At 39.4% G+C, this 14,182-nt stretch overlaps 1 protein-coding gene across 3 annotated transcripts in view; it reads right to left on the minus strand.

Moving 5' to 3' along the window:
* Nucleotides 1-14,182, minus strand: part of ccser2a (coiled-coil serine-rich protein 2a) — a 59,077-nt gene that overhangs the window by 26,312 nt on the left and 18,583 nt on the right. For all 3 annotated transcript variants that reach the window (XM_057848225.1, XM_057848226.1, XM_057848224.1), the window contains exons 4-6: nucleotides 12,222-12,315; nucleotides 3,747-3,849; nucleotides 1,981-2,161 (exon numbers count right to left, since the gene is read on the minus strand). In XM_057848225.1, coding sequence (XP_057704208.1) covers nucleotides 1,981-2,161; nucleotides 3,747-3,849; nucleotides 12,222-12,315 — 378 coding nt within the window. The remainder of the gene's footprint in view (nucleotides 1-1,980; nucleotides 2,162-3,746; nucleotides 3,850-12,221; nucleotides 12,316-14,182) is intronic.

Below are 14,182 nucleotides of genomic sequence, written 5' to 3' on the forward strand. Positions count from 1 at the left end.
GATCCAATTGCTTTTTTTTTGCTCCCGATTCAATTCCAATCATTCCCGATAATTTTTCCCGATCATATACATTTTGGCAATGCATCAAGAAAAAAATGAATAAAACTCGGACGAATATATACATTCAACGTACAGTACATAAGTACTGTATTTGTTTATTATGACAATAAATCCTCAAGATGGCATTTACATTATTAACATTCTCTCTGTGAGAGGGATCCACGGATAGAAAGACTTGTAATTTTTAAAGGATAAATGTGACTTTGTATATTGTGACTAAATATTGCCATCTAGTGTATTTGTTGAGCTTTCAGTAAATTATACTGTAGCCATTTAACTGTTCTGCCCAAATGCATGATGGGAAGTGCAACCATGACTGTGCGTAGTGGTATCAATTGATATATCTTCTCTGCGTTGAGAAATAACATAGGGTGTGAAGAAAAAGATCAATTACTATCTTTCTTCTCCACATTGCTTCCCACGATATTTCTAATCGTAGGGAGAGGGATTGTAAGGCTTTAGCCAATTAAAAAAAGGCTCCAAAGGCTGCCAAAATTCACTCTACTCATTTTTAGCTGCCTTTATATCTAGGTAAAACGGCGCCATTACAGATTGAACGCGACAATGCGTGAGTGGGTCGTGCAGCGCATGCGTTAATTGCATTAAATATTTTAACGTGATAAATTTATTTAAAAAATTAATTACCCCCGTTAACGGGATAAATTTGATAACCCTACCTTAAGCCTAAACTAAAGACTCTAGATGAGTGTAACATATTATGTCTGTAACGTTAAATACAATTATAAAACGATTTAATTAAAAATATGTATATATATTTAAAAAAGGCATGTCCGATATTTTTTTGCCGATTCCGATACTTTGAAAATGGCGTGATCGGACCCGATCGATCGGCATCATCTCTAGTATTATTATTGTTATGTGTAGTTTCCTGTGTTGGTCATTTTGAGTCCACCACAAACTATAAAAGCTAGGAGTGGACCTATCACTCTTTTCTGGCCAATCACCGATCACTGAAAACCTTTGAATTGGTAACACAATGACAGTGACTTCAAGCATTTACTGTAGCTTTGTAGACATTCTTGATGATATTTTTATATTTTGATTAATCATTAAGGATGTCCCCAAGCCAATCAAGTCGGGCCGATCGGTCCATTTTTCAGAGAACAAAACAAAAAACATGAAAATATATGTTTTATACTCCGCAACACTCCTGCAAAAAAGCGGAAGAGGTAGCACTGTCAACAGAGGTACTGTCAACACTACAGTACTGAAAAATGTTTGGAACTTTTGTTCAAAGAACAAACATTTTTCGGTATCGGATCGGGACTCTGTATGGGCAGATTTTCAAAATCAGGTGACTCGGACTTAGAGTGCAAAAATTTGAAACAGCCCTAATTTTCATGCACACACATTTCCAATGTTTTCTCTGAATGATAAGTACAAGGAAAAATATCCACCTGAGGCTACATTTGGACAAGGAAAAAAGTTCCAGAATTGAGTCATTCGAGTCCTTGGATCATCATTTGTCATAAACAACATGGAAGGGATACATGAAGCCTTACACCACAACATAAACTGATGGTACTGGAGTTATATAGTGCACAGTATTTCCTTGTCACACGTTGGGGCCCCTTGTACCAACTGAGCATCATTTTTTTAATACTACAACCTTCTTAAAGACAAAATGTTTTCGATGGATTGAGCTCAAATGGGTTGATAATCAGCAAATTGCAATTCAATAGAGCACATATGAAATTGTAGTGCAAAGAGAGACTCCAATTGTGAATAGCCTACACACAAATCTGCAACAACTGTCTCTATCACATTAACATGGTACAAATCCTTCCAGCACATGGTAAAATGTAATCATGTGGCCAGTGAGGTAAACAAAGCACAAAGGGAGGCAATAGTCATGCATAAAAAAACCAAGCCAGTCGGGATTAACTATTGAGTGCGAACCTGCAGTAGGTTTTTCAGTCTGAGCAGCTGATTCTTGACCAAGCTGCAGTCTTGGCTCATATGGTCCAGTGAAAGCTCATCAGGCACGGGCACGTGACTCTGTTCCTTTGCTTCTGAAGGGACAGCCTGTAAATACATCCTCGAGGACTTGAGACCATCGTAGTGGTGGAAGAACGGTGCCCTGAGAGAGACAAAGCAGTTTGGTAAAAAGCACTGTGAAAGTTCTGAAGTCAGAACTTAACTCGTGTATGAAAGTGCTTATTAAAGGGACTGTGCAGTCATTTTATTTGTTCATAAATACATGAAATTTGTTTGAATTTAAGAGCTGACTGCGCACACAGGCTGAGAAAATGGAGTGCTGAATCGCAGAGTTAGAGCAAGATTTTTTTTTTTTTCCCCCCTTCAATTCAGCAAATTTTTTGGGGCAGAGATTACATCACCCAGAACACTTGCTTTCTGGCCAGCCCCTTCCACTAGACAGGCAAAGAACCGTCAGTAGCTTTTCAGCACAGTTGCAACTTCGAGGTTTATTCCACCATTAAGCTACGGCGATAAGTTATAGCCACTGATCCCCTAAATACATCATCTCTTGCGTGTTTTTGTTTTATGCGGCGTTTGTGTATTAATGCACGAAGCACAGCCAGCCAGCATTTAGCCATAACACAGCACCGCGGGACACACCGCAAACAAGCGGTGGGTCATGCAGCGCTGGCCCACAATAGTTGCGTTCCGGTCGGCAACAATTCCGCCAAGGGTCCGCCAAACTTTTCGCATTACATCAAGAAATGTCTATGAATAAGTTACAACCCCCGTCACCAAAATGCATCTTTTTCTTTTATTTATTTTTTAACCTGTCACGTTCAGCTGCTAGGACATGGAGATAGGAATATGAGTGTCCTTATTGTCTGAACAGTTTTCATGTATCACATGGGAGTTTCATTTCATCCCATTGTAGTTGTTCATTATGTTTTATATATTAGGAGAAAACAGCGAACAGGAAGGGATTAATGGGGGGACAGAAAGGAAGGAGGCAGACAGAAGAGGAAAGAAAAAACCAACAAGAAATAAATTTTTTTACATGCAGGACGTCCACGTAGAAAAGGAAGAGCCTCTGCACTTACAAAGCCTCACTGGCACGGTAGATGAGTTGTGCAGACATAGGAAATATGCAACTCATGGACAGACACGGTACTAGTTTACTGATAGAAAACACTTGGGCACGTGGGGCATGGTTTGAGCACAGTCTATAGACACATCTACAGCATCTTAGACATGAAAAGGTAGCCTAATTTTTCCCCATTTTGAAGCATTATTACAGTGCATATAAATAATAATAACATAATGTCCCAATAATAATGTGACATTCTCGTGAAACAACATTATATTCTACCCCCTATCAAATAATTTATTAATGTGGATTGTAATCTCTTTCTTTTAGATACATTTTATTTCGACAAAGCAATTGAAGCTAATTAGTGGTGGCAGGCAATATTAATTACATACCGGTAATTATGTTTTGGCAGTTGAGACATGCTTTTTTGTACAGCAATTTTACCAAGAAGAAGAGTAATAACGAAGCTCCATGACAGAGGTTTTGCGTCGACATTTTTGTAATCATATCACTAAATTTCTTCAATTAATCGCAACATCCCTAGCGCCACACTTTGTCATGAATTCAGAACAGGGTTTACCATAAATGGTAGCAATTTCCCTGGTGTGACAAACTGAATTGTTACAAATGTTCAGCTTTTGTTCATGTCACCAACCTGCCATCGTTGGCTAAGTGGTCTGGTCGATTCCAGCGGTGATTCTGACGCCGTTGTCCCTGTCTACGGGGCACGCTTTCACCATTGGACATTGTGTTAAAGTCTACAGGAAAAGTTAGAAATATGGTGAGGCACAGTAAAGGAAACCATTCTAAAACAATATGTGCAGAAAACTGTGCCTGCCTCTGAAGTTTGTTGTGAATGGTTTGAGTTTGCTGTGAAAGATGAGATGTGCTATGCAAAACAGGTACGTGAGAATTTGTTTTTTCAAGGAGGTATACAGACACACACATAAAACAAACTATTATATTTTCTGGCGATGAATACGTCTGTACACATTTCAAATGCTTTAAAATAACAGCACTCACATAATGATATCCAACAGAAAAATTGATGAGTTATTTCATTTTCAAGGATGGAAAATAAGGACAGTGTGTCTTTGGAAACGCTCAGAAGAATAGAGCTGAGAAATGAGCCATAGTTAAGGGGAAAAACTGACAAATAATAGAGTCAGACCTCCCTCACAGAAAAGTGAGGCCTACTGTTAGAAGGGTAGACAGCAAGAAACAGCCACACACACACCCAGATACACACCCCTACACATACACAAAGAAAATGGTAATGGGAGGATGGAAATGCTGCTGCTTAAAATACTTTACCTAAAGTGTCATCACAAAAGACAGAAGCAGATAGCTTGCCTCATATCTCCCAGTATTACATTCCAGAACCTTGCAGTATCCAAGTCAAAAAGAAGCCAAACAACGGGAAAACTGTTCCAGCTAGGGGGAGGTCAAAGATGAGTATAGGAAATGTCTGGCTGGTCCAATCGGTTAGGCAGAAATCCCAAGCCCACGCTGCATGGCCCTGTCTGCGTTGTCAGGCTTGTTTTTCAGGGAACTTCCAAGGAGACTGCTGGTGCTTTTTGAATTGAAGCTTAGAGAGAACACTGAGGTTCTGACAACTGAGTTTAAAGAAAATGTCACATGCGAGCCTCTAATCCGGTTCTGATTTGGCCCCCCATTCTTCCCGTCTTCTTCCTGTTATGTGGCAGAGTCAGGGTGTCTCAGGGAGGGAGGAAATGAAGGACAGGCTAAGGGAGGGCCTGCGGAGTCTCTGTAGGCAAAACAAACTGCCTTCCCAATTCCTGGTTTCATGGTCGGCCTTGTGGGCTGGACATTTTGCCCCTGTCTCACTTTCACTGTCTCTCTTCTGGTACTTGCCCAGACACACAGGGATATAAATATGGACACATCCCAAAAAAGGAGCAAGAAGGGAACCAGCATGTTAGTCCATTACGCTGGCGTTATCATTCCCCTTCTGTTCGTTGACTGTTTACAATCTTAAGGGTGATATGAGGCTGCAAAGTGAAGCTGCCTCTGACTTACAGCACCACAATAGCAAAATCTGGAATATACTTCTAACTTCATGTCCAGTTGGTTTTGATTATCTTTTGAGGTTATTTTAGTGTTGCAACTGAGAGCAGTAAGGACAAATCAAAATAGCCAAATGAAATCCCATTCAACAGTGCGGGTGTCCAAAGCCTCCCTCACAGCCGTCAAGGTGAATTAGTGATCCTTTGGATCCATTTGAACACAACCATAAATGGTACCCTGCAACTGTTTATAGCCAATACACAGTTTTGGTTTTTACTTTGCGACTGAGTTCTGTTACCTTAGCGGCGACACACTAACCTACCCAACAGTATTATAATAGTCATATTTTGAACACATATCTGTTTGAAAAAAAAAAACATGTTTGGGCCACAAATATATTTTAAGAGCATATCAGAGACAAAAGTTAAGTGGCCAAGAAAGCATCAATCATTTTCCATGCACTTGCGGGCTCACTCATAGCACATCCCTGCAGCCTCAGGCTGACCAGTTAACTTTAGGAGCTTTGCTAAAACTGTATGAATGGCCAATCTCTGAAGGAAAGAAAAATATGCCCAGACCTCATTTTCAATCACTGAGCTTAAAGCTTGTAAAAAGAATCAGAGTTCCCCTGTTTTTTTACTTCATACTAGAGCTGCAGCTATCGAATATTTTAGTAATTGAGTAATCGACTGAAAATTCTATCGATTAATCGAGTAAAAACAAATATTTTTTTAGGTAAAGAGCAATTATAACTAGAAACTGCAATTTCGGGAGAAATTACACCTTGGTCTTTCCTCTGTGGAGATACAGATCTTAGTCCCACTCAGGTCTATCAATAGAATGGACCATAATGCCAGTCAATGGCACGAAACAAAGTAAAAGCCATTAGAAATGAATGGGAGAATTGGACGTCCATGGACGTCAATGGCGGCACCCTTCATAATTGTTAATGGAATCGGGGAAGTTTGGGGGACACGTCCTATTGATATCTAGTAATTTTCTGTTGATTTGGGGAAAAAAAAAATTCCCATTGAAAATGAATGGGGAAAAAATTTGGACGTCCATGGACGTCAATGGTATCAACTTACATAGGCGTCAATATACATGAGAAAATAAGACATTTAATCTAATATTGAACCATTTTGAGTCAATCAATGTCTTTATTTTCAATGTACATTGTTGAAAACAGCCAACAATTGCATCTCAGATGTGACTAGAATAAAAAAAGACATTCACTGCTTTCACTCAAAAAACTTTTAGATCTTATGAAAAATTTATTCTTACCTAAAAATGCCATTACGCTTGATAACACACATCACTTAAAAGTTAGGTGTTTTTCCCACGTGTTTCAATTAAATTTCCATTTGTGTCAAGCTATTTTTAAGTTCTAGTTAAGTTTTAAGTTAGTCTGAACTGTAAGTCCTGATAGGATTTTGAGTTTTTGCAGTGTTCAAAATAGATGTATTGTAACATATCAAGTTATAATATGGCGGGGATATTTGCATGCGTTCCTGAATGCACCGCGTGACGTGCGGGGGTGAGGGAGGTGCGGTAGAGCGAGTGACGTGCCTTCCTGTTTTTGTGGTTCTGGCGGGTGCGTGTGTCGGCTTTGGCAGACAGCAGTCGTGTGTTGGTTGTTCCACAAGTTCCCAAAAAAGAAATAATTGCAACCTAACGAAGCGGGTGACTCTTTGTCTACGTTACAGTATGATACCTGCTGTATTGGAGCACATTCGGGACCACAGCGCTATGTTTTCACAGATTAAATAAAGCCTGTATGTAAGACACGTTAGCAACGCATCGACAGTGGTCATAATGTATAGAAACCTAGCCCTCCGCAGGGCTAACTTTACGTGAGCGAGTGCTTTAAGACGGCAGCTGTTTACTAACGCCGCTGGCTCGCTCATTGTGCATCTAGTTCAACATACATGTGATATCTACGAGACGCATCAGACGCTACCTGCTGCTACCACAGTAGAATCATGTGGTCTAGTTTTTAGCAACGTCGATGTAGTTTGTAGCAGCTGTTGGCTGCAGTAAGGTTTTTTTTTTTGTTGTTTTTTTTTTTTTTTTTTTTTTTTTTTAAATTGCTTCTTCCTCTACGGACGTGACATCAGCGCGTTGTCCCGCATTAAAAGTAGCCCGGGCAAAACGTGATGCTTAGAGCTGGCAAAATTAAACGATTCCTTGAGGTGAATAAAATAACTTGGATCAGTTTTTAAACTCGAGTTACTCGAGTTGCTCGAGTATTCGTTTCAGCTCTACTTCATACCCTCCAATAAATAAATAAAATTAATAAAATTCATGCTGTGCTCCTAAAGCAGTTACTAAACCCAAATTTGCATGTAGTCAATGTCATCACATTCCAGTAGGGGTACAAAAATAATTAAATTGAATTAAATGCTGTATTTTTCTGAAAAACTAAATAATAATGCCAAATGGGTGCAAAGGCATGAGCGATAATCAAGATTTTGTGCCGTGTTGTTTTTCTCTGTATTCAACATAATACAATGTGAAACTAGCTTTTGTTTTATTTTACTAAACTTGACTTAGTCCATCACCAACTTGTGATGTACAGTCAGAGGCATCTATTTGACCTTCATATATTAGATTTTGTGGTTCCTGAAGAAGGCCTTGTCATACATTCCAAGTCGGGCTGTGTCAGAGACATTCCACATCAACGGGCGCGATAAACAAGCCTGGCAAGAGTGGCCGATCTGAATTTGATTCAGTGCTGACAGGAGAGAATTATCCTCACAGAAGTCATTATATTTCACGACGGGAGAGGTCAACGTCTTTGAACCTTCTCCCTTCATTCCTTCATATACATGACACACCATCTGATAAACAAGTAATAAAGCAGCCAGCACCATCACCATGATCTGATTAGCTCGGGCACATACAATTAGGTCATTTCACTGAACCATAAAGAGGCCGGAATCTGTTTACATTTACAGAGCGATAATGAAAACTACAGAAAAAGGCTACAACGGCATTGACGTCACAACTGTAGGTGCGGATGTGAAGTGGAACAATGAAGCATTAAACAAATCACCTCATTACTACTGTCAGGGCAATCCAACAGCTGCTGCACCTCAATATTCAGTGTGCTTTCCATGTGCGTGTTTCATCTATTTGTTCCGACGCACTGAAGACAGCAGGCAACATCCTCTTCCACGCAGGTTTGCTGCCGAGCTGTCATTTTAAGCCTGTTAAATAGCCTATAAATAACTCTTCAGCAACCGCATAGGCACCACTATAGATAACGAAACAATTCAAACAGATGTTGCAAAGCCAAGTGGGGATTTTATCAATACAGTGGTACCTCTACATACAAATTTAATTTGTTGCAGCACCCGGTTTGTTAAGTTGAAATGGACGTATGTCGAGTGGGATTTTCGCATTGGAATACATTATGATTCGATGAATTCGTTCCACAGCCCTAAAACCAAATACTGCAGGTACAATACAAATAGCAATAACACATAGCAAAACAAATAGATTATAAATACAAATCGGAACAATAATAACATAAAACAGGTAATAATAATAAATTAATGTAACGAATCGGGTTATAATGTGGCAGGTGTTTTGTATGCTGTTCCTGAACGCATCGTGTGACTGACAAGAGCGTGAAAGAGGTGCGGAAGACTGAAGGCCCAAGTACACTGCATGCGTGATCGTTGCGGTTCCGGTCCGGTTCAGTGTTACCTGCGTGCCACGCAGTCCGTCAAAAACAGGCAAATCATACCGGCTGCTGCACGGCTGCGGTCCGCCAACCTCGTCCCCCCCGTGAGCTCTCGCGTGATCGCGCGCGATAATGTGCCATTTAAAACAACGAAAAACACACGGAGTCTATACTCATCAGAGAAGCAGAGAGAGAGCACATATTTTCTTTGCATATTGATATTTTAGTTAATCTGGAATTAAGAGACAGACATGACTGCATCATGATGAGATCAGGACAGAAAAACACACATAATAGGACACCTTGCAGCTTCCTTTTTTATATTGTCCTTATAGAAAGGATCTGCTGCATCATAAATGATTTTGTGGGTTTCCACCTCCATGATGAAGCGCTCATCATCCATCTTCGCTCGTGTTTAAACCGTGATTAGGCACCTGGGTTGTTACGTCCAGGCCCAGCTCCGCCCATTTTGCCGGATGCGTGTCCGGCAAAAATAGAAAATAGCCTATACCATCCGGCGGGCATGTGGCACGCCGGAGGTGGTTCGCAGTCAAGCCGGAGCACTGACGCGGCCGGTATACGTTGAACAATAGGATACAATGGGAACGGATTGGCTCCGGCGCTATTTTTTACCGGAGTCGGACCGGAAACGCAACGATCACGCATGCAGTGTACTTGGGCCTTGAGACGTTTTTACTTTCTCTTTTCATGTTCTGTTGTTGTTAGCAGTGTTGTTAATAACGGCGTTACAATATAACGGCGTTACTAACGGCGTTATTTTTTTTCAGTAGTGGGTAATCTAATTAATTACTTTTCTCATCTTGGCAACGCCGTTACCGTTACTGAGGACGGAAAGGCATGCGTTACTATGCGTTACTATATTGGTCGAAAAGTCTGAGGGAGACGGACTCACCGAGACGACAGAGCAGAGCAGGAGTAGGGAGGAGGCAAGAAAGTTGTGACGCCGAGCAAACGCGATGCTAGGTAGCTCCAATAATACATGTTGTAGCCGATAGCCTACAAACTACGCCCGCATGTTATGGTAGATATGGTAGACATGGTAGATATCACATGTACTGTACGTAGATATAACTAGATGCAAAATGACAGACATGGCACTAAATGAGTTAGTAGACAGCCGCCATCTTAAAGCAGTAGACTTTTTAGGACGGCTCTGTTGTAGAGAACCTTCCTAAGTAACTTTTTATCTAAAATACTTCTAAATCGGCAAAATCTTGACTTGAATCTATCTTTAAATGATGAAACAGTTTTAAAACTTTCATATGTCGAAAGTAGAGAGAAGGGATCTAATGCAATCATGGGAGCAATTTTAACAACTTTTAACAGTTGATTCAGGGTAAAGGGTAAATTAGGGTAAAGAATTGGGCTCGGGCCAATTGTACCAAAAACCTTCACAAAAACTTCACATAGTGTGGCCAATGTTTTTTTTTTTTTTTTTTTTTTTTTTTTTTTTTTTTTTTTGAGGGAAAAAATAAAAAAAATTAATTATCACCAATTACTTTGCCAAGTAACTAGTTACTCTTACATTCAGGTAATTGAGTTACTAACGCAATTACTTTTTGGGAGAAGTAATTTGTAACTATAATTAATTACTTTTTTTCAGTAAGTAACAACACTGGTTGTTAGCGTGGGTGGGGGGGACCGGTGAGCCGCATAGTCTAGCCAGTTCACTAACATGCACACAATGCTCATATTGTTCTATCATTTCCTTCTTAATTTCAGTGGTAAGTAGGGCTGCAGCTATCTAATATTTTAGTAATCGAGTATTCTACTGAAAATTTCATAGAATATTCGAGTAATCGGATAAAACTTTTTTTTTTTTTTAGGTAAAGAGCAATTACAAATATACATGAGAAAAGATGACATTTCACCTAATATTGAACCATTTTTAGATAATCAGTGTCTTTATTTTAGATGTACATTGTTGAAAACAGCCAATAATTGCATCTCAGATGTGACTACAAAACTAAAACAACAAATTCACTGCTTTCGCTCAAAAAACTTCAGAATTTTTTTTTTTAAATCTTATTTCTTAGCTAAAAATGAAATTTCGCTTGATAACACACATCACCTCAAGGTTACTGTAGGTGTTTTCCTCACGTATTTCAATTGAATTTCCATTTTCACAAGCTATTTTTAAGTTCTAGTTAAGTTTTAAGCTTAAGTCTAAATTGTTAGTCCTGATAGGGTTTTGAGTTTTCGCAGTGTTCAAAATAAATGTATGATACCTGCTGTATTGGAGCACATTAGGCACAAGTGCTACTTGGGGTTTTGTCCATCAATGACGATCAAGCTAAAATTGACAGTTATCATTATTATGTTTTTATTTTACACCCTCATCACTCTACAACGCTGCGTTTTTAAAGTTTAAATAAAGCATGTATTAAAGACACGTTAGCATCGACAGTAGTCCTAATTAAGAGAAACCTAGCCCTCCGCAGGGCTAACGTTACGTTAGCAAGGTACAGTAACGTTAATCTTATTTAGTAGCGTTACATTAACTTAATTTTACCTTGTCCCGAGTATTGCTCCTCCGTGGTGCCTTTGGTGGAGCGGGGGCTAGGCGGGCGGGTCATGTGGTGGCGTCCGGCCCGGACTTCAGGGGCCGGGCGGGGGTAGTGTTATGCAAGCGCTGTCTTACAGTGAATAACTTAAACAGTTTTCGCCTTCGTCTCAAGTTTGAAATGTTCCCACCCTTTTGACATTTTCGGACTTTTCTTGGTGCATTTCTCTTGGCTTTTGTCGGGTTCTTCGTCTTTATCTCTATATCCTTGCATGGTTGAAATCAATCTGCCGCCGCTGTTTTCTTCTGGTACGTACAGTGGGGAGAACAAGTATGGAACAATGGGAAAACCCATTGGCAGTGTATCAAATACTTGTTCTCCCCACTGTACGTGACGTCAGCGTGTTGTGCCACATTAAAAGTAGTCCGGGCAAAATGCTTAGAGGTGGCAAAATTAAAGGATTCCTCGAGGCGAATAAAATTCCTAAATCAATTTTTAAACTCGAGTTACTCGAGTAATTGTTTCAGCTCTAATGGTAAGCGTCACCTTTTTCCTTTTTTCACCACCTGCACTCACATTCTTGGGACCTGTGTTGATTCCTCTCTCAAGAAAATCGGCCGTGCGTCCGTTTTGCAGGAAAACTATGATATTGCAATGCTGTCATAAATTGTCGTATTTCGAGCATGTGTTATATGTCGAGACAAAGTCAAATTTTACGTCGGATGTCCAAATCATCGTATGTTAATGCATTGTATGTCGTGGTACCACTGTACGTAATAAGGCACGGAAGCATATTGCTAATGGTGCAGACTTTTTTCCCCGAAGTTTTTTACTGACTTTACTCGAGACGGTACTGTTACGTACAGGACAACGAAGACTGTGCGCTCACCATGTACACAATCCTCTGGAAGTTCCAAATCCAGCATGAGGTCATTGTCATCCACTTCTACGGCCCCTGGGGTGTGCAGGTTGTTTAGTATATCCTAGGAAAATGAAACAAAATATTTGGGCCATATTGTGACTACAAAAAGTGGGGTACAGTAGAATAACCATAACAAACAACTATACAAATAAAACTGCCTCTCTGATTGTGATGTATAATGGAACAATACCAAACATCTGCTTCAAAGAAGGAGACTAATATTTTTTGTAAGTGGAGATGTGTGTTTTTGCATGTGTGTGTGGTGTGCTCTGCTGTGACCACAATCTTTAAGAGCAGTAAGAACCCAGATTGCAATTGGTTTCTTTTAGTATGTAAAGTCTCTCACATTAAAAAAATAGCTAAAGATATTAAATATTAGTACACAGTAAAGATGTCCCGATCGATCGGGACGTCCGATCACGTCATTTTCAAAGTATCGGAATCGGCAAAAAAATATCGGACATGCCTTTTTAAATATATATATTTTTTAATTTAATCGTTTTCTAATTGTATTAACGTTACAGACAAAATGTCTTACACTCATCCAGAGTCTTTAGTTTTGGCTTAAAGAAGGGTTATCAAATTTATCGCGTTAACGGCGGTAATTTTTTTTTTTTGTTAATTAATCACGTTAAAGTATTTAACGCAATCAACGCATGCGCTGCACGACTCACTCACGCAATGTTGCGTTCAATCTATAATGGCGCCGTTTTACCTATATATAGAGCTAATAGGCAGCGTAAAATGAGTAGAGTGAATTTTGGCAGCCTTTAGAGCCTTTTTTTAATTGGCTAAAGCCTTACTATCCCTCTCTCAACAATTAGAAATATCGTGGGAAGCAATGTGGGGAAGAAAGGTAGTAGTTGATCTTTTTCTTAACACCCTATGTTATTTCCCAACTCAGAGAAGATATATCAATTGGTGCCACTTTGCACAGTCAAGGTTGCACTTCCCATAATGCATTTGGGTAGAACAGTTAAATGGCTACAGTATCATTTACTGAAAGCTCAACAAATACACTAGATGGCAATATTTAGTCCCAATATACAAAGTCACATTTATCCTTTAAGAATTACAAGTCTTTCTATCCGTGGATCCCTCTCACAGAAAGAATGTTGATAGTGTAAATGCCATCTTGAGGATTTATTGTCATAATAAACAAATACAGTACTTATGTACTGTATGTTGAATGTATTTATTCGTCCGAGTTGTATTCATTTTTTTATTAATGCATTGCCAAAATGTATATGATCGGGAATGATTGGAATTGAATCGGGAGCAAAAAAAAAGCAATCGGATCGGGAAATATTGGGATCGCCAGATACTCAAACTAAAACGATCGGGATCGGATCGGGAGCAAAAAAACATGATCGGAACAACCCTAGTACACAGTTCTTGTCTGTGAAATTTAAGTGAAATTTAACACTATTTACCTTTTAATATCTTTTAAAGACACTTGCAACATAATTAACGTCAATATCGGGGCAAATTTCACAGTCAACCTCACAAAAAAAAAATCGAATTCCTAAAATGTCAGAATTTTACAGACAATTTCACTCAATGCAGTGCAATTTAAAATTGAAGGAATTTAAAATGTACTGGATCTCCAGTATATGGTTCCCAAAGAAATATTGCACCATTTGATAACTACTGTACCTGGTGTCATAATATGTGTCTAGTCTTGTATTTGCCAAAATAATCCCCCTGGTTAATGTTCATGTGTGCCGCCATATTAGGAACGATTGTAATGCCAAGTCACTGACAGGCCTTCCCTTGTACCCACCAGTTGCTATTGAGTGATTAACTGGATGGTTGTTGTTGCAATACTTTCCACAATCAAGATGAACAGATTTAGTTATGCAAAAGTAGTATTTACCCTTGGTTTTTTTCGCTTGTTAGTGAGGCATCCATATGTTTTGCCTTTTGCC

This window comes from Corythoichthys intestinalis, chromosome 10, assembly GCF_030265065.1.
Source record: "Corythoichthys intestinalis isolate RoL2023-P3 chromosome 10, ASM3026506v1, whole genome shotgun sequence".
In the NCBI taxonomy this organism is placed as follows: domain Eukaryota; kingdom Metazoa; phylum Chordata; class Actinopteri; order Syngnathiformes; family Syngnathidae; genus Corythoichthys; species Corythoichthys intestinalis.